Raw genomic sequence first — 25,593 nt, forward strand, 5'->3', positions numbered from 1 at the left:
GTCCACGAACGGATATTTAATCCCTCTGATAGATTGCACTAGAAAATCTATCAGAAGTTTTCTACGAAGAGATTAACGAATTTGATCCGTTAAACCAGACTGCAATTCAAAATCACAGGCTGGATTTTTCTCGAGTAGAGGGAGAGGGGGGGACGGCCACCTTTTAAAAAATAGACTAGGGTTTTCGAAAAATCCTTGTGACCTGTTGTATGTAATTTCTGTACTGCAATAACTTATTTATAATGTAGGCCACTAACAGCTTAGGGCCCATTAGTCATAAGTTCAAGCCCGACAAGCAAAGCCCGCATGTTCAGAAATTAATATAAAATTCATCATGACTCCGATTGATAAACCGATTTGACCAATGTGCACAAAAACCATTTCTGCACCTTTTAAAGTCAAGATAAATTTTTCTGAATCCGAATTCAGTGGTTTCCAAAAATGTCCATCCCTATGTCATTTTAGGAAATCTTACTCCTCTACTCATAATTAAGAAGTCCAACTTCTTTGTTCATTAAATTTAACTCTTTAAATTTAACTATCTCAACGGGGATTAAAAAATCCATTACACTGTGTGACCCTCAATGGTTCAGGGATACAGCTAGCCGTGGGCTCACAACTCCTTGTGACTCGAAACAACAATTTCCGACTTGCCCATCGAATCATGGTATGAGCGCCTAGCAACATCGCCCCATGATTCCATAGGTATCACTGATAGTGCCTACAAGAACCAGTAGATTTTGGTTAGCGTACAGTACGGTCCCTTCATCCATATATCCCGATCGTATCAACAACCATTGGTATATCGAGAGTCGCTCGAGATTCGATAACTATGCAATGCATCTTGAAGATCAAATAGTGACATCGCATGTGCTACTAAGAAACCATTTCTTAAATCACATCATGTACTCTGGCTAGAGATTCGTCACACTAATATCTCCTCAGATCGCATAGGATATCCATACTTGCAAGTATGTGGTGAATCCTTGACAACAAAGCATCGACTCCTATATGTGTTGTAACTGTACCCAATCCCGACACCTGATGACCCCAATAGAGTCGGTAAACGAGTCAAAGCACAGTACTAGCATATAGAGTCTCAATGATGTCTCAAGTAGTAAGGACTAATGGTGTACAACCAAAACCGCGGACTATATCCACTCGATAAGTGATAACCACTTGGAAAGTCCGGATAGGGTAGTTCGATCATTCATCATATGAATATCCATTTGCATGCTTCGAACATCTCTATGTTCCTTACCAATGAAACGTGGTACTCTGCATCGCAAATGCTAGTCTCAAAATCGAGCGATCCTTATCCTTATTATCGGACGGCTCAATCGACTAGGAACAGTTTAGAATATACAGTGACTATAAGATGTGTTTCATGATAGACATCTCCATGTTCTACCACATCTTACATACACTATAGTATATTCAAGATCTTTATCAAAACAACAATAGTATATCACAATATCACAATATGAAGAAAGACAAAGTCATTGCCATTAATAAAAGTGTAAATAATATTAAACAAAAGATTGTTTATACAAAGAGTCATCAAAGCCCTTAGCCACAAGTTGGCTCACCTGGCACCCACTCTTTCAGATGGAGTATCAACCCCATTCAATCCGCATACTTAGCCTTGAATTTGATCTTTTAGGATTAGGATTTCAATCCTTTTCTGGCCCGGATGGAGTTGTAAAAATATTTTTTTTTTCTAGGTACGCCCAAGATCGTTTATGCCAAGTCAAAAGAATTATCAAGGTTCAAGAAACTATCAAGTTCCACAGAAACCTATTTCCGTGCAATGGTCCAACAGACATCCACGATATCTAATACATCGCTACACTTCACCGATTAAACATGCGTGCTTAAGAATATTCAACAAACAACCTCCGGTTTCTCATATCCAATCAAGAGTAAAATTTTTCAAAAAATCATAAATTTTCAACTATCTCATCATAGGCTAGAAAGGCTAGAAATCATCCTTTATTTATGCACACAAAACACTCATGAAACAATTTGCGAACAATATGCAAATACGAAACAAAAACATATGCAAGACAAAATACAAAATACTGAATGCACCCCCCACACTTATCTAAAGCATTGCCCTCAATGCTCTAGCACTAAAAACACAACACACAACACAAATAACAAAATGATAACGAGATGCAAAATTAAAACAGAACTCCCCTGGTTCAAGTGTTGGTGTTGTCGTCCTCTTTGGCCTCAGGCTGAATAATGGAAGACTCCTATTGAAAATTGGACGGAAGATGGGGAGGCTAGGCTCCTGAAAACAAAGAAAAACAAAAACAAAACAAAACAAAAAAAAACAAAAAAAATGAAATAAAGAAAAAAGACACTGGGTTGCCTCCCAGCCAGCGCTTGATTTTCAGTCATCGGCTTGACTCTCAGAAGCACCGCTCAAAGAGCGGCTGACGCCCAAAATAAGTGTCATTTGACACCACAAATGGGTCTTGGTTCCATAAGCACTCAAGCTTGGCCAAATATAAACAGTTAAAGCTCGTCACCGCAGCAACACTCCATAGCTGGTAAACATAGGAAGAGAACATCTCTGCGGGCTCTCGGAAGCCAAAATCTTTTGAAACTGGTACTAATGGAAAGGAAGACTCAAACGCCTCTACATCTTCAGCATGATTTGATTTGCACTCCCAATCATGGTTCTCTGAGTCATCATCATCAAACCAAATCGGGTTGGTCACTGCTTGAGTATCTTGCTTCACTTCATGTTCTCGGTATTCATGGACAAGTGATCCCTTGATATTCTTTATGTGCTCCACAAGGTCACATCTAGACTTTTTCAGATCTTCTACAGTTTCCACAGTCGATGCCACAAGATTGCTCATGATATCCTCTAGCGGATGTAAGATCAACTGCGAACAACTTCCCTCCTCCTTTTGAAGCTCAAATGGTTAGTCTGTAAAATCCGGGTATTGAGAGTATGAATACCGGTAATAGTCAAACTCGGCCATATCATCCAACAGGTGTCTCATGGTATCATCATCTCGGCAAAATATTGAAATACCGGCTGTGAAAGCTCCATGAATTACCCATTTTCTTGTCACTGCATCCAAACCATTAAGAAAATATGTAAGGAGAGAATAGTTAGAAAAATCATGATACCGGAAGATGGTTGCTAAATCATTGAATCTCTTCCATGCTGCGTAGAAAAGCTCTCCGTGTTGCTGGGTAAAACTTGTGAATACTTATTGGTTTAACATCTCGAAGTATTACACCGCAAGAATCCCCCTTTGCCTAAGCAAAATTCTTTCTATCTCTGGGTCGTATGAAAATTCTTCTTCTTCTGAAGATTCACCTGCACGCACGAACAAACCAGAGTAGCACTAGGAGAAATAATAATACAAAAACAAAAACAAAAACAAAAACACAAATAAATGAAACGCCTTTCCCCGGCAACGGCGCCAAAATTTGGTAGCGCTTATCGCGTACGCCCAAATTACCCGACTCAATCAGATAAACAATTTTAATGTAGTAGCGAGAGTAGGGATCGTTCCCACGAGGAAAGGAAAATTTATTTGTGTTCCAAAAAATACTGGAAAATAAATAAAAGGGGATTTGGAATTTTGAATTAACTACTATGAAAGAATTAAAATAAGAAAATCAAGAAAATAACGAGACTTGGTATCGATCGACTATACCCTTGAAATCATTCACTCGATCATCGATTCTCTAAAAATAATTAATTCACATCGAATATTCATCATTGGAAATCAAATTCCTGTTTCACCTTAATTTTAGTTAATTAGAAAACAGCATTCTAAATTAACCCTTACCAATAAATTAACCCGATAACAACAATCTAGATTTAAATCCACGATAGCATTCATATGAGTGAAACTGATGAATCTAGACAACACATGCACCAACGGATGTATTTAGCCTAGTCAATTGTTGTTCCTACAAATTAATAAATTCAACAGCAGAAAATATCAAACGTAGTTGCTTCACAAATTAGATGGTTCAAACAATTACGTATTTGAATTCTAATTTAGCCGTAGATTGTATAGCAAAATCACAGGCCTATAATCTCACATACAAGCATGAAATAAATCAGAACAACTCTTGATACTCAAATTGAATTAAACAATGAAAATCTGAATCTCACAAGATAAATAAATTCAAGGGTTCGTCTTCCTCAACCAAGAATAAAAACTAGAAAGATTAAAGCTAAGAAAAGAGAGAAGAAACTAGACGCCAAGAGAATTCTTCTGTTTTGTGCGTCTCCTTCTGCGTTCCAGAATGATTCAGAATCCTCCAAATTGGAATATATAAGCCTATTAAAAGACTAGAAACATTAAAAATCGAGTTTCCTAATTTAAAAACTCTTTCCCAAATCTGCACGTCGCGTGCTCGATCGGATGAATTGAATGGATCGAGCGCATGAAAATATACCAACTTACTGTCTCGATTCATTAGAGCGTTAGTTTGTAGGATCGAGCGCGATAATTTCTCTCACAAATCTATATGCACACCACAACAGCGCCCTTTATCTCTTTCTTGCGCGATTGCGCTGCTCTTTGGCGCTAAAGTAGCGCGGTTCCCTTGCCCTTCAGCGCATGGTTTTCGCACTTCCAAGCGCTAACGCGCATCATTCAATCCTCAACTGCGCTTGACTTGTGCAAACAATTAGTGCGTTTGCACAAATTATTGTGCAAACAATTATCCTCCAAGCGCAATTGCACTCCATCAAGCGCCAACAACACTTCATCTTCATTCTTCATTTGCTCAATCTTTTCTCTTTACTTCAACGCAATAGAGCAGCTACTCTTCTTCTTAATTCAAACTTCAGTGCTTCTCCATCTCTCATTGCGTAGCAGCAGAGCTCTTGGTTCTTTTCTTATGTTCTTCTTTTCCAAGCAGATGCGCCCCTTCGCTTACTGCTCTTCATTTGACAAAATGCTAGTCCTACACAATAAACACGGGAGTATGTAATGTAGACACGATGCATGAAATACAAACTAAAACTTAATTAAAACAAATGAATGCATGCAAAAACGACAATGAAATGATATTAAAATATGCAACACAAACACGCCTATCAAATACCCCCACACTTAATCCTTGCTCGCCCTCGAGCAAGTCATGCGAAAAAAAAGTGAAACAGAACAAACACATAAGCAAGGACGAATCACGCATATCATAGCCTCAGAGAAAACCACTTTCATCTAAAAATAAGTTCATAGCGACTTTCAATCATCAATGATACACCTTCAGTCGAATGCGAACGTGTGTGTGTGCCATGTTACCCCAGTTACATGTAACTTCAAAAGAACAAAGTTTTAAGACTGTTCGCCGACCTATAACAATTCAGTGCAAGCCTCACCATCAAGAACTCTCCTCCGAACAATCCTTCAACACAACACAACTTCCTTGAGAATAATTACGCACCTCCGGATTTTGCACCCGGTATTGCTTTATCCCCAATAATTACCCGCATACTTATCTATAACTAAGATAGGATTAGAATTTCAATCCCCTCGTCTATAGCCCGGATGGAGCATCAACCCCATTTAATCCGCATACTTAGCCTTGAATTTGATCTTTTAGGATTAGGATTTCAATCCTTTTCAGGCCTGGATGGAGTTGTAAAAATATTTTTTTTTCTAGGTACGCCCAAGATCGTTTATGCCAAGTCAAAAGAATTTTCAAGGTTCAAGAAACTATCAAGTTCCACAGAAACCTATTGCCGTGCAATGGTCCAACAGATATCCACGATATCTAATACATCGCTACACTTCACCGGTTAAACATGCGTGCTTAAGAATATTCAACAAACAACCTCCGGTTTCTCATATCCAATCAAGAGTTAAATTTTTCAAAAAATCATAATTTTTCAACTATCTCATCATAGGCTAGAAAGGCTAGAAATCATCCTTTACTTATGCACACAAAACACTCATGAAACAATTTACGAACTATATGCAAATACGAAACAAAAACAGATGCAAGACAAAATACAAAATACTGAATGCACGTCCAACAAGAATTGATTGCTGATTTTGAACGGATGAGCTTGGAGGTACTCGGACCAAGGGATGTGTGCACACTATCAGCAATAACAGTAGTACCTAATTTGCTCGATAGGATTCAAACAGGCCAAGTTTCTAATGAACAGTTGATAACCTGGAGAATAAGAGATGAAGCTAAGGGTGGTACATTGTACACTGTCAAAGATGGAATTGTTCATCCTCGAGGTAGAATGTGGGTGCTAGCAGTAGACTCACTGAGAGTTGAAGTGATGAGTGAAGCCTATACTGTTCTGTATTCCATTCATCCATGGAGTACGAAAATGTATAAGGATCTGCAATCCTTATACTGGTGGCCAGGTATGAAGAAGGATATTGTAAGATTTGTGAGTGAATGCTTGACTTGTCAGCATGTAAAAATTGAGCACCAGAGGCCAGTAGGACTCCTGAAACCATTGCCAATACCCACATGGAAGTGGGAAGATGACACAATGGATTTCGTGGTAGGATTGCCAGTTTCAACGCGAAGGATGAACTCGATTTGGGTGATAGTTGACAGGTTAACTAAGTCAGCTCATTTTATTCCAGTCAGGAATAACTTCTTGATGAATCAATATGCAGATTTTTACATTCGAGAAATTTTCAGATTGAATTGAGTACCAGCGAGGATAGTATTTGACAGAGATCCTAAGTTCACTTCAAACTTTTGGGGAAGTTTACATAGAGGATTGGGAACGAAGCTAGCTTTCAGTACAGCTTTCCACCCTCAGACAGATGGTCAGTCAGAACGAGTGATTCAGATACTCGAAGACATGTTGAGGGCTTGTATGATCGACTTTGGAGGTAATTGGGAATTGAAATGGCCTTTAGTGAAGTTTAATTACAACAATAGTTATCAAGCAACTATTGGCATGGCTCCTTATGAGGCATTGTATGGGAGAAGTTGTAGAACTCCCCTACACTGGGATGAAGTTGGAGAGAGAGATGTTTTGGGACTAGAGATAGTGACCCAAACAGTAGATGTAATAGCCAAGATCAAAGAGAGAATGTTGACAGCTCAAAGTCGACAGAAAAGTTACGCCGACCAGCGACGTAGAGAATTGGAGTTTGAAGTAGGTGACCATGTATTTTTAAAGGTGTCACCATGGAATGGTGCTATGAGATTTGGAAAGAAAGGTAAATTGAGTCCAAGATATATAGGACATTTCAAGATCCTAGAAAAAATTGGGGCTCGAGCTTACCGAGTGGCACTACCACCAAACTTGGAAGGTGTTCACAATGTAATCCATATATCCATGCTAAAGAAGTATGTGACAAATCCTTCTAATGTTATTCGCCATGAACCAGTGGAATTGATGCCAGACTTGTCCTATAAGGAGATACCTGTTCAAATCTTGGACAGACAAGTTCGTAGATTGAGGAACAGAGAGATTCCAATGGTGAAAGTCCTATGGCGCAACCAGTTGGTTGAGGAAGCTACTTGGGAAACCGAAAAGGATATGCGAGCATGCTATCATGAACTGTTTGTTAAGTCAAATCTCGAGGACAAAATTCTTTTAAGGAGGGTAGAGTTGTAAGGTCCAAAAACTCCACTAGCTTAATCACAATTGATTGATTAAATTATATGAATTAATGCATGTTATTTAGTAGGTTTAATTGTTATGTTTAATTATGTGAATTATTTGAATGCCTAAAATATTATGTGATATGTATGATTTTAAAGTTTTCTTGTTGGTATTAATTTTGGGTCGTAGGGACGAGCCCAGACTTGGATTGAGTTAAGAAGAAAAAAATATTATAAAATAAAGTGGATGGGATGCAGTGTATTTTATTTATTGAGAGAGAGTAAATTTTAAAGGGCTTTTAATTGTAACCAATGGGTCATGTTAGGAACCCATTAGTCAAAAAACGGTTTAAGCGTTCATAATTTCTTCTCTTTTCTCTCATTTGAGCGCTCTCATTTTCTCTCTAATCTCTCTCTCAAACGCTGCATCAAGACTAGGGTTCTTCAGAGGCTCGAGGCTAGATTGTCCTACCGCTCAGGTTAATTCCAATCAATCTATTCAGGCAAGTTTTTACTGATTTTGAAACCCATTCAGGAATATATGTATTTTTAGGGTAAAACCCTAGGTGTTTTGATTGATGATCTATGCACGTTCTTGAAAAATTTATGAGTATGTTACTTGATTGTGATACGTGAAGCATTCCTGATGTGTTCGGTTCACGTTAATTCAGTTCTGAATGATTTGAAGGCAAGAAATCAGATTTTTGGGCAAAAGTTTGAAGGAGGGTTTTTGATGAAAGATCTTTTGAATTTAATTGTGTTTTGGTGCGTGTTATTTTAAAAGTTTCATGATGTTGCATGGTATTTTGATAGAAAAGTATTCCAAAACGTTTTAGGTTTCAGAAAATGTGCAGAAAAAGTAAATTTTTGGGAAAAGAGTCGCGATGGTGCGGCCGCGCTGTTCCAGCAGCGCACATCTGCGTACCGAGAGCACGCCCGCGCTGCAATGCTGCACGGCCGCACCGGAGTTATGGAGATTTGCGTGCAGGCTGCGCGGCCGCACGGCCGTGCCGTAGGTTCGCAGATCCCACCCCATTTTATGAGTTTTTGGGTCCTAAAAATCATGATTTTGATATTTTAATGTAATTTAATTATTTTTAAGAATGCTCATGAAGAATTTTAAAGTTTTCAAGGTCCAAGACGGACGGAGATCGGTCAAGTTATGTATTGCATGATTAGGTTATTTTCTCATGAAAGCTAATTTCTCATGAAATGTTTTGAAGGATTTTAATCATGTTAGCATCACGAGAAATTTTTATGAGCATGTTACAAGATTTATGGAAATAACATGATATGATATGATAAGATGAATGGTATGTTACATGGAAAATATTTTGATGATTTATGCGTCTTGTAGTGGTTATACGGGGTATGCACTTCGGGATAAGCTCCGGAGCGGCTATCCAAACATGGCTCATGGGATGGTTGTAAGGGGTATGCACTTCGGGATGAGCTCCGAAGCGGCTATCCAAAGAATGAAAGTTTACGGGCGTAATGCCATATGCTTATTGATCTACAGAAAACTATGAATGGCTCTTTATGACGATTACCACAGTACTCATATTTCATCAACCCAAATATTTTATGTTATTGTTACACATTCGAGATGTTATTGCATGAAAGCTTATGTTAATGTTTCTCTTTTAAAGTTAGAAAATCCTTTTTATGCATTTTCTTGCAGAGTCTTTCGACTCACTATACTTGAATGGTATAGGTAACGAGGATGTGGATGCTTTTATTGATGATTATGTGGGCGGACATGAAGAAGAGGCGGGTTCGGTCCAACGTGCAATGCATGAGTGCGAATGCTTTAGATTGGAATATGTTGTAAACCTTTTTATTTGATGAGAGACAAACAAGTTCTGAATTTATGTTGATGGCCATGTTTGGCAAATATTTTAAATGCTATTTTATTTTGTGCACTTACTTTACACACTTTTTAATAAAGAAGATTATGCTTTCGCAAAATTTTTATTTTTACCAAAATTTAAGTATGTAATTTGAGTAACGCTTTGATTGAGAAATTGAGACGTTACAAGTAAGGCACGGAATTGTGCCAATAGACTACTAATAGCTATTTTCTGGCTATCGAGTATAGGTGTGTTGAAACAGAGCGAGTTGGGTATTCCAAGTGTTGGGGATAGTAGAATTATGGCAGCCGAGTCAAGACTATTGATCGAGCCACGTAGGTAGTCTGAATTGATTTCACTACCTAGTTAAGTGTTAGTCGCAGTAGATCGACGAGGTCGATAGGTTGAGTCCAATCAGTGATGATTAGGAAATAGTGGCTCGAGATAATACTTTTGGTAGTATTTTGTCGCATGATGCTTAGGAGATGAGTACTTGGTACAGTCTCAGATCAGTCGACGATTTGGGTAATTGAGAATCTCTTGGTTTGCCCGAGATGGACGTATTTTGGAAATTACTGCTAATCGGGGATGATTGCAATTGAACTTGTATGGTCAAGTTAGGCGATAACTTGATAGTAGATACAAGCATGGGAGTTGGTAGTTTCCCAGGATAGTGTCTTTTGCTAAGAAGAAGCCAAAATTGATCTAAGCAATTGCTTCGTGTTAAGCAATAGTGTTGAAACGACCCTTACTCGTAAATATTTTTTTTAATTATTACATTTATGCCCATACATATATGCATATATACTTAAAAATAGATTTTCATAAAATTTAATACATAATAAAAAGCGATTGTATCTTAAAAGATTTAAAAAACTCGAACAGGTTAAAATCCATGCAAACGACTATAATCTCAAAAGTATGCAAACTAATGAGAAATAGTAAACATGTGCGGAAAAAAACTCAATACATAAAATATCTCATCATAAACTAAATCAACTGAAACATGAGCTGGCGAAGGTCACAAGAGTGATAGCTCACCACGGATGCACAGAGGTCTTCACCACACCTCGGGACCACAACCTCCTGAATAACATAAAACTCACCTGCACACCATTTAGATCTAGTGAGTCTAAAGACCCAGCATGCTCTACCTTTAATAACGAGTACTACTAAATAAAACCACATGCAAGCATATAACGTATATAAAAATAGCTTGAGGATTCTAATGCATGCATGATCGTAAAATCGTATGCATAAACTACGTCGTAATCTAAATCATAACATAATACGTAACATAATACATAACATAAGCATTGACATGTCATAAACATAAAAATTATTTTCTTGTGGGTCATATCAGTGAAGTGTGACCATAAACATAAGCGATTGATCAATCTATAAACCAACGTATGCGGCGGCGAGGTTCACCCAACCTTAACACGGGGATTACTACGCCTCTTATACCATTTCACCCAACCTTAACACAGGGATCTGTAGGCTCCTGAATATAATTGCCACAATTCACATCAACTTCCCAAAAATATTTCCTTTACATGCCCTTAATATTAACATAAAATACATGCATGAATCATAAACTTAAAAATATCATCTTCCTTAAAATTATGCCCATAAATATATATTTAATTCATTTTTTTATAAAAATAATATTTATATCAAAATATACATATACATCTATTAAATATATATTTACGGACTATTTTGTTTGTCACTGGCTAGTTCGAGTTGCTGCCCCTTTACTAAAGCCCTTAAACTCATATTCGTCTGATAAGACTTAGTTTGACACATTAACACTTAAACTGGCCCAATAATACTTAGACTAGCCCAATCACAATTAAATTGATCCAATTAGACTAAGATTGACCCAATAGTACTTAGTCCAACTTAGAACTTAGCACAACCAAATAAATTTAACAACTTAGGCCCATTAACCAATTTAGCTCAATTATTAAATTAAGCCTCCAATAACTATCTTAAGCCTCATAAGGTTGACTCAATAAATAAATCAATTCATTCAAGCCCAAATAACACTTTATCCCAAATAAACAACTCAAGCCCAATAAATAAGTTAAACTCAATAAACATTTTAGGTCCAATAACTAAATTAAGCTCAATGAATAAACTAAACACTTAAACTCTTAAATAAATTATTCGGGCCAAAATAAATAATCCAGACACAAACCATAACATATGACCCTAATACACTTGACCCGACCCGGACAACCCACTTGCCCGAGCCCTGCTTGAGCTTCCCGCTAGATAGACCACCCTTACAACCATCCAACTGTTCACCTAGCCGAAACTAGTTCAAGACATCTTAAACCAAGACCCAAAGGGACCTAACCCAGCCATCAACCAGTGAACAACAACTAAGAACTAGCCATGACAGAAAAATCATTCACAATACATAAAAACACGAATGATGCATGAGTTAAAATTTGAGCTACCATATCCACATACAAATGCAACAATATAATTTAATCATCAAAACAGTGAATATACTGATCTAAATGGTGTGAGAAAGCAAAGGGTTTAACATGCCTTTGCGTTTAAAATGCACGAAAAACTTATACGATTGCGGTTGCGTATATCGAGATTCGAGAATCTCCCAACTTTCCAATTCTGAAAAGATCAAATCCCTTGCTGATTTGTACCTCTAATTATTCTCAATTAGCTTCCGATTTGCGAAAAATCACATAACGGGCAAAAGTCAACCCTAGTCAACTTTGGTCAAACTTTGACCAAAAATTTCCAAACTTTATTCCGTTCTCACCGCTTAACGATTTCAAATCTCGACTCGAAACTTGGATATTTGGATTCATCACGATGAAACGATCGAAAATGGTTAACATGTCAAAACTCACCGGAAAATTGGGGAAGACGACGGCGTCCGGCGGCGAGGTCAAAACTTCTCCAAAATTCATGAAATTTTACAGGCTTGTAGAGCTCGACGAGAGGATTCCAATGCACAAGGCCACGACCGGATCAAAACTCCGACGCGGCAGGGATCTGAGAAAAATGAGGCAACTCCGGCAAAGTTTAAAATCTCCGATCTGCACAATATACGCCGAAATAAGCTACCAAAATCTTAGGAAATGTTCTACACATCATCTATTATCATATAGCAACTCAAAAACCAACAAAAACGAGCTGTAATTGCAAATTTTCAGACGAAGGAGATGATGAACAGTACCCGCTCAAATTCCGACTGTTCTTCGTCAATGTCCCGGCGATCCAACCGTCGGATCTTTGATTTCTTGGTACCAATAGACTTGTCTTGATCTCAGCTACAAAATGACCGTTCGGAATTTTGATCGGCGCTCCGACGAACGGCCGGCGACGCCATCTTTCCAACGTGCTGCAGTCAAGTCGAGAATTTGGGGAAAAATTCGGAAGAAAATCTTTGATCCGTGTTTTCTTGAGTGTGCTTCAGTGTGTGTTTTGAGATTTATAGCAAATCAATAGTTTCCTGATTTGGATTAATTTATTTAATATCCAACTGGTAAAATTAGTCCCTATTCCGATATTTTTCTGGTACACATACCCAACCTTATAAGCACCATTTTTCGAAATTGTTGACTTTGACAAGTCAATTAGGCTTATAATTTCTCAAATTAATTATTGAGTCTCACTTAGATCATGACCAGCCAACAACGACTTTTACCAGTCAAATTCGGGTAATAAATTTTGGGGCATTACAAGTGTACTCAGGTTGAGTAAGGAAAGGGTCAAGTGTAACTTGGTGACCAATATCTTGTGACAATTCCAAGGGATGACGTGTTCATCAGAGAACATAGTCTTTTCCAATTCATGTCAGAGCTGATGCATTTCAGCAAGAACATGAGTTAGTTGAAATGATGAATCTATTGGGATTAATTGGTCAGATCTCGTAAGGATAGAATTCACGATGATGGCATCATCATAGGCTCCGTAGCGAGTTGTAACAAGTGCAATTAATTGATGAATTTCGAGATAGGATAGGAAGCGTTTCCATATGCATGTGTACTGTGGAATGTCCCAGTCGAGCATTATGGTGGGAGCTTGCCTTAGTCTTGATGTGAGTACAGTGATTGCAAGTAGGTATGACTATCAGGGGGATGTACATCGATTGAAATTCATAAGTGAGTAACATGTGGTCGAGATGATGAAGATCATCGGAAATGCGATGATTGCCATTGTGACGTATACTTATGGTTACGCAGGCCAATGGTTAAGAGATGACTTAGCGTCATTATTGGAGAGCGATGATAGTTTTCATCAGGGCGCGGTATTGAGTTATACTGAGAAATGTACACTGCGATTCGCACTAGACTTGGTGGTCTGGGTCCTTGGTAATGCTTGAGAGGTTTGTCTTTGCTTAGGAGAGCATGAGAGGAATAACCAGTCTGGGAATCATGTTAAGCAGTTACGTTGGAGTATAGATTTGTGTCGGTAGAATTCTCTTAAGGAGAAAATCGTGATGTTGTGTCAAGCGCAGTGTTGGGATTGGTGTTTCCTGACTAAATGTGTTATGCACCGAGAGCTTTTGGCAACCATTAGATGGTTAAATTTAGTTAGTGATTCGATAAATGTCGTAAGCCAGTCAGGTTATGACTTGGTATTCGATAAATGTCGTAAGCCGAGTCTTAGACAGGATCGGAGGCTCCGAACCAGGGATCAGATGGTCTGAAGTGTGTGGGTTCGGAGGGATTGAACCAGTTCGGATGACAGGAGTTCGAACGATCCGAAGAGGGATCGGACAGTCCGATCTCCCTCAGATAAGATAAGATAAGGAAATTATTTGATTGGCTGGAAGTAGAGTTTGGACGATCCGAAGTGCTGGATCGGATGGTCCGAACTGAAGCTCCGCTAGGTGTCCGTGTAGCAGCCCGTAACAAAATAAGGTGATTAAGGAACTAATCGCAATTAAGAATCCTAAGTTCGGATGCCCCGAAGGGAAGGATCGGAGGCTCCAAATGAGATCGGATGATCCGAAGCCAAGATTGGAGGCTCCGAACGTGTTCGGAATCTCCTTCGGCAGGTTCAAACGGTCTGATCGGGATCAAGTATTATGTCATTGATTACGTCAGCAAAGTGACATCATGGATGACGTGCGGATGGGACTTCAAACGACCCGAAGTCCAAATCGGACGGTCCGATCATGTTCAAACGCTCTGAAGCCGGTTCGAACGGTCCAAACTCCGTCTATAAATAGAGGTGCCGAAACTCATTTTTAAACGCACCAATTACCTCTTTTCTCTCAATTCCTTAGCCTTCTAACTTAGATCTAGTGAATTCTAGGCGTCCCATTGAGAATCCGGAAGTGGCATAGCTATCTAGGCATCGTAGCAGAGCTGTGGCCTAGTTTTGAGGCAAGCGATAGCAACGGGCCGACGACGGACGCCGGTATAGCTTTTGCTTTCTAAAAATATTTAGGAGTATGCAATAACTTAGTTAAGACTTTTGGAGTAATATAATGATAATAGTATCATTTTGCAGTGTAGTGCGGACTATAGGCGTGGAACTAGTGCTAGTAGAGATTGCCTAGTAGTTGAGGTATGAAAGTAGTGTTCGAGATATCCTGACTGAGTATGCATGTATTATGTAACTGCATGATTTATATGACATGATTTTTTGCTGCATGCATTTTGAATATTGAGCTTATATATCCTTGAGATATCCTGTAATAGGGTTTTACCCTATCTTATTAGTGGATGGACTTCCATCGATTTGAGTTCAGAGTATCCACTGGTATTTGGTATGGGAGCCACCTCCTGAGGCGACGGCACAACGTGCTACATATCAGGGCCCGGTCTGTCTTTGTTATCTGATCTTTGGCCTCTAGTTTTAGTAGGCGGTACACTTGCATTCATGTATTTATATGATAAGGTATACTCATACTCTCGTACTGAGCATTTTATGCTCACGTCTCGTACTTTGTGTATCTGGACACCCTATTCCATAGGGTAGGTTTGCGATTGGATGAGGCGTGTGGTCATGAGGGATTAGGCAGTGGATGGCCAGCTGGGATTTTGCTGAAAGAGTGGGTGCCCGGTGAGCAAACTTGTGGCTAAGGGCTTTGATGACTTTTTGTATAAATAATCTTTTGTTTAATATAATTTACACTTTTATAAAGGCGTTTACTTTATCTTTTATCATATTATTATGTTGTGACATGCTGTAAGATGTTTAGATGAAGACCTTGAATATACTATAGTGTATGTAAGATGTGGTAGCACATGGGGATGTCTATCATGAAACACATCTTATAGTCACTGTATATTCTAAACAGTTCCTAGTCGATTGAGCCGTCCGTTAATAAGGATAAGGATCGCTCGAGATTGAGACTAGCATTTGCGATGCAGAGTACCACGTTTCATTGGTATGGAACATAGAGATGTTCAAAACATGCAAATGGATATTCATACGATGAATGATCGAACTACCCTATCCGGACTTTCCAAGTGGTTATCATTTATTGAGTGGATAAAGTCCATGGTTTTGGTTGTACACCATTAGTCCTTACTACTTGAAACATCATTGAGACTCTATATGCTAGTACTGTACTTTGACTCGTTTACCGACTCTATTAGGGTCATCAGGTGTCGGGATTGGGTACAGTTACGACACATATAGGAGTCGATGCTTTGTTGTCAAGGATTCACCGCATACTTGCTAGTGTGGATATCCTATGCAATTTGAGGAGATATTAGTGTGACGAATCTCTGGCCAGAGTACATGATGTGTTTTAAGAAATGGTTTCTTAGTAGCACATGCGATGTCACTATTTGATCTTCAAGATGTATTGCATAGTTATCGAATCTCGAACGACTCTCGATTTACCAATGGTTGTTGATTCGATCGGGATATATGGATAAAGGGACCGTACTGTACGCTAACCAAAATCTATTGGTTCTTGCAGGCACTATCAGTGATACCTAGGGAATCATGGGGCGATGTTGCTAGGCGCTCTTACCATGATTCGATGGGCATGTCGGAAATTGTTGTTTCGAGTCACAAGGAGTTGTGAGCCCACGGCTAGCTGTATCCCTGAACCATTGAGGGTCACACAATTAATGAATTTTTAATCCCCGTTGAGATAGTTAAATTTAAAGAGTTAAATTTAATGAACAAAGAAGTGGGACTTCTTATTTAAGAGTAGAGGAGTAAGATTTCCTAAAATGACATAGGGATGAGCATTTTTGGAAACCACTGAATTCGGATTCAGAAAAATTTATCTTGACTTTAAAAGATGCAGAAATGGTTTCTGTGCACATTGGTGAAATTGGTTTATCAATCTGAGTCACGATGAATTTTATATTAATTTCTCAACATGCGGGCTTTGCTTGTCAGGATTGAACTTATGACTAATGGGCCCTAAGCTGTTAGCAGCCCACATTATAAATAAGTTATTGCAGTACAGAAATTACATATCAGAGGTCACAATTTTCGAAAACCCTAGCTGTTTTTCTCCCTAAGTGGCCGCCCCCCTCCCTCTTTGCTCGGGAAAATCCAGCCTGTGAATTTTGAATTTACAGTCTGGTTTAACGGATCAAATTCGTTAATTCTCTTCGTAGAAACTTTTGATAGATTTTCTAGTACAATCTATCAGAGGGATTAAATTTTCGTTCGTGGACCTGATTGAAGAATTGTTCGTCCATCAGTTCCAGGGATATACAACAAGAGCAGAGTAATCTGTTGGTGTCCATAATCTCGATTCGAGATTGGAGGTAAAAATTTAATTGTGATTTAATTTTTACACGCACAATTTAATCGTAAAGTTTTGATACCCATTATGGAATCGTTCCATATAAAATTTTTAAACTTCCGCTGCACCGGGTATCAATTCTGATTGATCTGATCACCGTTCTCCAACAGTGGTATCAAAGCCAGGTTGCTCAGATCAAGCGATTAAATTAATCAATTGTACAAAAAATTTTTTAAGCCTCGGTTTTTGAAACAAAATAAATTTTTTAAAAATTAAATTTTTTTTTTTTCGGGCAAAACACGGGCAGCGATTGGATCGCTGCCCGGGGGGCAGCGATGGTCTCTGCCCAGGGCAGCGCTCGGCGCTGCCCAAGGGGCAGCGACGGGCTGCCCGGTCCGAGCCCCTTTTGGGGCGCGGGCGGCCCGGGATCGTCCCGGGCGGCCCGGGAAAATTTAATTTTTAATTTTAAATTAAAATTTTAATATGTTAAAATTCTATTTTTGGTTCGATCGAAAATTATTTTTGATTGGTCCACGAGGCGTCGGATCGAATTGTTCGAGTCCGAAAATTTTAAAATTGATTTTTGGATAAATTTGAATTTTTGGAAAATTTATAGATTTTATCCGTTAAATCAGATTTTATGAAATTAATTATTTTTGTTACAATTGATGATAAGATATGATCTTATGAAAATATTGAGTTAAATATGATTTTATGTATAAAATTGGATTTTATATGTAAAATATGATTTTATTTGATAAAAAGATAAAATATGATTTTGTATGTAAAATAAGATTTTATATATGAAATATGATTTTATCCTTTTTAAATTTAATTGTCATTGCATGTTATCCAATAAATTAATTTTGAATTAAATATTATTGGATAAGGATGATCGATTGCCATGACCAATTTTGAAGGTGTATGTTAGGAATTTACATTTGTTTTTATTTTTGTTGGATTTATTAATGGGCCTGGTTTATGGCCCAATATGAATTGTCATATGTAATAAAAGTGGGTCTGGTTTATGGCCCGTTCCCACCCCTTGAAATGTATCCCCTACTTGTCTTAGTTATTTATTGTAAATACATTAGACTTAGTGGGAGATGAAGATTTGAAGACGGAGGTGGGCCCATCAGACAATAAAGACTGAAGAAATGTAAATTGGAAGCTCAATGTAATAGGATTGCATTGCATACCTGCATATTACCTAGGATTGGACTTAAACTCGTGATTGGCAACCACGGGTCGATTAGAAATGGAATCAATCATCCTATATAATATATGATATTATCATTGTATGCATGTTTTAGACTAAATTGTATGAATCCCGCAAGCATACAAATTTTAAATGATGAGACAAATTTTCAAAAATTAAAATCCCTCATTTTAAATATGATTTCAAATTGATATCAAGATAAATAAAAGAAATTTAAATATTGTTTAAATGTTCCTACCTTCCATCAACGATCAATGTATGAGATGCTACCCGCGGATACGGTCCGGCTCATATTATTGGGGGGGCCCGTTCGTCGGAAAGCTGTACATTGGATCGACACATGTTGTAAGTTGGCTGGAACTCCCATTGGATCGGCTCATATTATTGGGGGATCCACATGGCGACCGTCCATCACAACTTAATATTGATGGGTCATCTTGACATGTCACAATAAACGGCGTCATATTATTGGGCCCTTATTGGACATGAGGTAAAAACGTGGAGGTTGCTTTGGAAGCAATTGGGCTCTACCTTTTGAAAATTATGGTTGGCTGATATTATTCGGGACCATAGTTTGTCAATTGGACTCCATGTTCCCACTAAGGAAAACAGTTTCCCGTTTTCATTAGAGGGTAGTGAAATCGTTAAAATAGTGGGAGTGAGATTCATAAAATAAATTTCGCCTATTTTATGTCATAGTAAATTAATTAAACAATCACTGATTATTGTCTGTTTCTTTTCAGTATTTCATTAAGATGAATTCGCGCAATCCACTATTCTCTATCCTCGAACAAAATAAACTGACTGGCGCAAACTATACGGAATGGTTCCGTAAGTTGAAGATTGTCTTGACCTCGGAGAAGATGCTCTACGTGTTAGAAAAATCTCCTCCGAAGGAAGCACCAGCTGATATAAGTCCGGAAGAGTTGGCCAAACTTGATACATGGTGGGACCATGATATCAAGGCCAAATGCTATATGCAAGCCTCGATGTCTGATGAACTCCAGAGGCGATTTGAGGATACCGTGAATGCTGCTGACATTCACGTAACTCAAGGAACTTTTTGGGGCTCAATCGAGAGCTGAAAGGTTCGCTACTGTAAAAGAGCTAATGACGTGTCGCATGCGTGAAGGAACTTCGGTCCGTGATCATGGGGTACGAGTGATTTGGCTCATACAGAAGTTGGTAACACTTGATTTGGTGTTGGAGCATGAACTCAACGTGGACTTATTACTTCTCTCTCTTCCTTCTTCGTTTGACGGTTTTGTGGTGAATTTCAATATGAACAAGATAGACTCCTCCCTTGAAGAGATGGTCAATATGCTTGTAACATATGAAGCCACTTTAAAGAAGGATAAACCGGCTTTCTTGGTGGGCTCCTCTTCTTCTGCTAAGAAGGGGCCAAGTACAAAGGGTAAGAAACGTTCTGCCCCACCCAAGAAAACCGGACCCGAGAAGAAGAACAAGACAAAGGCTTCAAACATGGAAAAGTCCAAGGATGTTTGCCATCACTGCAAGAAACCCGGCCATTGGAAACGTAACTGCAAGGAATATCTAGAGCAGTTGCGAACTGCGAAGGGTATGTTCTATATTGAAATAAATGTTTCACTTAATACTACTTTTTGGGTATTGGATACCGGATGTGGATCTCACATTTGCAATGATTTGCAGGTGATGACAAGAAGTCGCAAGCTTAGAATGGGTGAGACCCAGCTGAGGCTCGGAAATGGTTCTAGAGTTGAAGCAAAAGCTGTGGGAGACGTTTATTTAATTTTGCAGAACGATTTTAAGTTACTTTTGAGAGATGTTTTATTTGTTCCAGATTTGATTAAAAACATTATTTCTGTTTCTATGCTTGATAGAGATGGTTTTTCTTGCAATTTTGTGAATGGGATTTGCAATATTTACAAGAATGAATGTTTGATTGGAAATGGACAACTTGAAAACGATCTATATAACTTAAAATTAAAAGACGTTCCAATAAATTATGTTGATCAACCGGTAACAACGAACAAAAGGAAAATAGATAGTCAAAACCCGGCAAACCTTTGGCATGCTAGGCTAGGTCATATTTCCTCAAGGAGGATGAAAAAGCTAGTGAGAGAGGGCATGTTTGATATGTATGATATTAACTCTCTACCTACTTGTGAGTCCTGCCTGAAAGAAAAAATGACTAAATCTCCTTTTAAGGGGAAACCTGAGCGTAGTAAAAATCTGTTGGATTTGATCCATACAGATGTTTGTGGTCCATTTAGAATTGGTACTCAATTTGGCCACACCTACTTCATTACCTTTACTGATGATTATTCAAGGTATGGGTATTTATATTTAATGAAATATAAGTCTGAAGCATTTGAAAAGTTCAAAGAATTCAATGCTGAAGTAGAAAACAAACTAGGTAAAAGTATTAAAGCACTTCGATCGGATCGAGGTGGAGAATACTTAAGTACCGAGTTTTTGGACTATCTGAAAGAGAATGGGATTCTCTCTCAGTGGATTCCTCCTACGACACCTCAGCTGAATGGTGTATCGGAGCGTCGTAATCGAACTTTGTTGGACATGGTTCGATCCATGATGAGCTTCACTGAGCTTCCACCTTCGTTTTGGGGCTACGCGCTTGAAACGGCGGTGTTGTTGTTGAACAACGTCCACACCAAAGCAGTGGATAAAACACCATACGAGTTATGGAATGGCAAAGCTCCTAAGTATTCGTACTTGAGGATTTGGGGATGTCCTGCTTACGTGAAGCAGACAGTGGGAGATAAGTTGGATAGTCGATCCACCTTATGTTATTTTGTAGGGTATCCGAAGAATTCAATCGGATATTATTTCTATCATCCTGCTGAAACAAAGGTGTTTGTTTCAAGGAATGCCACCTTCTTGGAGAAGGAGTTCTTATTGGATAAGAAAGGCAAGATGATGGAAATCGAAGAAATTCAAGAAGAACCCGAAATACAAAATAATGATCCTACACCTCAGGAACCATTGATAGACACTCCTATACCTAGAAGATCCGAGAGGACTTCTAGACCTCCTATTCGATATGGTCTTCTTCTTGAAGGGGATCAAGATGAACCCGATGTTGGATGTGATCCAAGAAACTTCAAGGAAGCAATTTCTGATGCGGATTCAAATTTATGGCTTGAAGCTATGCAGTCGGAAATAGATTCGATGCATACAAACCAAGTTTGGTCTTTAGTAGATCCTCCCGATGGAATTGTTCCAATAGGGTGTAAATGGATCTACAAGAGAAAGCTTGGGCCTGATGGTAAGGTATTGACCTACAAGGCACGATTGGTGGCGAAAGGTTATACTCAAAGACAAGGAGTTGACTATGATGAAACCTTTTCACCAGTTGCAATGTTCAAGTCCATAAGAATCCTTATTGCCATAGCTGCTTGGTATGACTATGAGATATGGCAAATGGATGTGAAGACTGCATTTCTTAATGGAAACATTAAGGAAGAGATCTATATGACGCAGCCTGAGGGATACACATCCATGGGAAGCGAGCATAAAGTATGCAAGCTTCAGAGATCAATCTATGGTCTCAAACAAGCATCAAGAAGTTGGAACCAGAAATTTGATGAAACAATAAAGGATTTTGGTTTCATCAAGAACCCGGAGGAACCGTGCGTGTACAAGAAAGTAGTTAAGGATGCTGTGACATTCTTAGTACTTTATGTTGATGACATCCTACTCATTGGGAATGACGTAGGGATGTTGCAGTCAACAAAGATATGGTTATCAGGTAGATTCTCGATGAAGGATTTGGGTGAGGCATCCTATATTCTAGGGATACAGATCTATAGAGATAGATCTAAGAGAATGATAGAACTCACTCAAGCAACCTACATCGACACCATATTGAAAAGGTTTTCAATGGATGGGTCCAAGAGAGGACATCTACCTATGTGTCATGGAGTTTCTCTATCCAAGTCCATGTGTCCCAAGACTGATGAAGAGATAGAGAAAATGACACATGTACCATATGCGTCAGCCATAGGTAGTATCATGTATGGGATGATATCTACCAGACCGGATGTAGCATTTGCTCTGAGTGTCACGAGCAGATATCAAGATAATCCCGGTCAAATGCATTGGAAAGCCGTGAAGGACATTCTTAAGTACTTACGAAGGACTAAGAATATGTTCATGGTATATGGAGGAAGAGAACTGAAATTGGAAGGCTATACCGACTCTAGCTTCCAAAGTGATGTGGATGACTCGAAGTCAACCTCTGGATTTGTGTTCATGCTCAATGGCGGTGTTGTCTCTTGGAAGAGTTCCAAGCAGGAAACCACAGCGGATTCCACCACTGAGGCAGAATACATTGCAGCATCAGTTGCTGCTAAAGAGGCCGTTTGTATGAGGAATTTCGTTCAAGAGTTGGGCGTCATTCCTGAAGTTGTTGGTCCAGTCCCGGTGTACTGTGACAACATGGGTGCCGTTGCTCAGGCAAAGAACCAAGGTCTCATCAAAGATCCAAACACGTACTGAGGAAATTCCACATCATCCGAGAGATCGTGGAAAGAGGAGACATCACTGTCGAGAGAGTGGCCTCTACAGACAATATCGCTGATCCACTTACTAAGCCCTTGCCAGGACCATTATTTGACAAACATCGCGAAGCAATGAGACTGCGTAGTATGACTAGTTGGCTATAGGGCAAGTGGGAGATTGAAAGAGTGGGTGCCCGGTGAGCCAACTTGTGGCTAAGGGCTTTGATGACTCTTTGTATAAACAATCTTTTGTTTAATATAATTTACACTTTTATAAAGGCGTTTACTTTATCTTTTATCATATTATTATGTTGTGACATACTATAAGATGTTTAGATGAAGACCTTGAATATACTATAGTGTATGTAAGATGTGGTAGCACATGGGGATGTCTATCATGAAACACATCTTATAGTCACTGTATATTCTAAACAGTTTCTAGTCGATTGAGCCGTCCGTTAATAAGGATAAGGATTGCTCGAGATTGAGATTAGCATTTGCGATGCAGAGTACCACGTTTCATTGGTATGGAACATAGAGATGTTCAAAACATGCAAATGGATATTCATACAATGAATGATCGAACTACCCTATCCGGACTTTCCAAGTGGTTATCATTTATCGAGTGGATAAAGTCCATGGTTTTGGTTGTACACCATTAGTCCTTACTACTTGAAACATCATTGAGACTCTATATGCTAGTACTATACTTTGACTCGTTTACCGACTCTATTAGGGTCATCAGGTGTCGGGATTGGGTACAGTTACGACACATATAGGAGTCGATGCTTTGTTGTCAAGGATTCACCACATACTTGCTAGTGTGGATATCCTATGCAATCTGAGGAGATATTAGTGTGACGAATCTCTGGCCAGAGTACATGATGTGTTTTAAGAAATGGTTTCTTAGTAGCACATGCGATGTCACTATTTGATCTTCAAGATGTATTGCATAGTTATCGAATCTCGAACGACTCTCGATTTACCAATGGTTGTTGATTCGATCGGGATATATGGATGAAGGGACCGTACTGTACGCTAACCAAAATCTATTGGTTATTGCAGGCACTATCAGTGATACCTAGGGAATCATGGGGCGATGTTGCTAGGCGCTCTTACCATGATTCGATGGGCAAGTCGGAAATTGTTGTTCCGAGTCACAAGGAGTTGTGAGCCCACGGCTAGCTGTATCCCTGAACCATTGAGGGTCACACAAGTAATGGATTTTTAATCCCCGTTGAGATAGTTAAATTTAAAGAGTTAAATTTAATGAACAAAGAAGTGGGACTTCTTATTTAAGAGTAGAGGAGTAAGATTTCCTAAAATGACATAGGGATGGGCATTTTTGGAAACCACTGAATTCGGATTCAGAAAAATTTATCTTGACTTTAAAAGATGCAGAAATGGTTTCTGTGCACATTGGTGAAATTGGTTTATCAATCTGAGTCACGATGAATTTTATATTAATTTCTGAACATGCGGGCTTTTCTTGTCAGGCTTGAACTTATGACTAATGGGTCCTAAGCTGTTAGCAGCCCACATTATAAATAAGTTATTGCAGTACAGAAACTACATATCAGAGGTCACAATTTTCGAAAACCCTAGCTGTTTTTCTCTCTAAGTGGCCGCCCCCCTCCCTCCCTGCTCGGGAAAATCCAGCCTGTGAATTTTGAATTTACAGTCTGGTTTAACGGATCAAATTTGTTAATTCTCTTCGTAGAAACATCTCATAGATTTTCTAGTGCAATCTATCAGAGGGATTAAATTTCCGTTCGTGGACCTGATTGAAGAATTGTTCGTCCATCAGTTCCAGGGATATACAACAAGAGCAGAGTAATCTGTTGGTGTCCATAATCTCGATTCGAGATTGGAGGTGAAAATTTAATTGTGATTTAATTTTTACACGCACAATTTAATCGTAAAGTTTTGATACCCATTATGGAATCATTCCATATAAAATTTTTAAACTTCCGCTGCACCGGGTATCAATTCTGATTGATCTGATCACCGTTCTCCAACATTTGCCTAGGGATTTATTCTGATGTAATTGGGAATATACACTGTTCGATGTGGTTGTATAATTATTTGGGTATTTATAGATTTCTTTACTTGGGATTTTATAATGTTTATTGCTTCCGCAGTTTATTCTGTCTTACTGTTTTAATTAAGTTAATAGCATGCCTAAGTTTCTGATTAGTAGGTGATCTCGGCAAGGGTCACTACATTTATGTTATCAGAGCATGCATATTAATCTTGGGATTTAGATTCTGAATAAGATAACCGTGAGATAAATTTTGTAGATGGCGAATTATGATGACCAAAGTAGCCATGGCAGTGGAGGTGGACGCTGGGGAGATGATGATCGTGATCGTCGTCCGGAGCGCCATCATCTTCATCGTGATGATCACCGTCGTTTCAGTATGAATCAATTTATGCAGATCGGTCCTAAGCCCTTGGTTGGAGGTGAGACTCCTGAGGATGCTGAGAACTGATTAGAGCGCATGGAGAGTTGATTTCAAACATACCGCTGTACCGAGGAGCAAAAGATGGAGATGCTTGGTTATATCTTGGAGGGGCGAGCCCGTAAGTGGTGGAGGTCCACTTCTGCACCGTTCATTGCTGCGAGATGAGTTGCTACTTGGGCTGAGTTCCGCACAGCTTTTAAGAAGCTGTATTTTCCTCCTGCACTTCGTCAGCCGAAGGCGAGTGAGTTGTTGAGTCTAGTTCAGGGAGCTA

General features: G+C 38.9%; 1 protein-coding gene across 1 annotated transcript; it reads left to right on the plus strand.

Moving 5' to 3' along the window:
• The first annotated feature begins 6,016 nt into the window (after positions 1-6,016).
• Positions 6,017-25,349, plus strand: LOC140874556 (uncharacterized). Its single transcript, XM_073277855.1, has 3 exons — positions 6,017-6,573; positions 6,958-7,579; positions 25,158-25,349. Exons 1-3 carry the CDS (start codon positions 6,017-6,019, stop codon positions 25,347-25,349), a joined length of 1,371 nt encoding a protein of 456 aa, XP_073133956.1.
• The last annotated feature ends 244 nt before the right edge of the window (positions 25,350-25,593 follow it).

The sequence above is a fragment of the Henckelia pumila genome, chromosome 1 (assembly GCF_033568475.1).
Source record: "Henckelia pumila isolate YLH828 chromosome 1, ASM3356847v2, whole genome shotgun sequence".
Lineage (NCBI taxonomy): Eukaryota > Viridiplantae > Streptophyta > Magnoliopsida > Lamiales > Gesneriaceae > Henckelia > Henckelia pumila.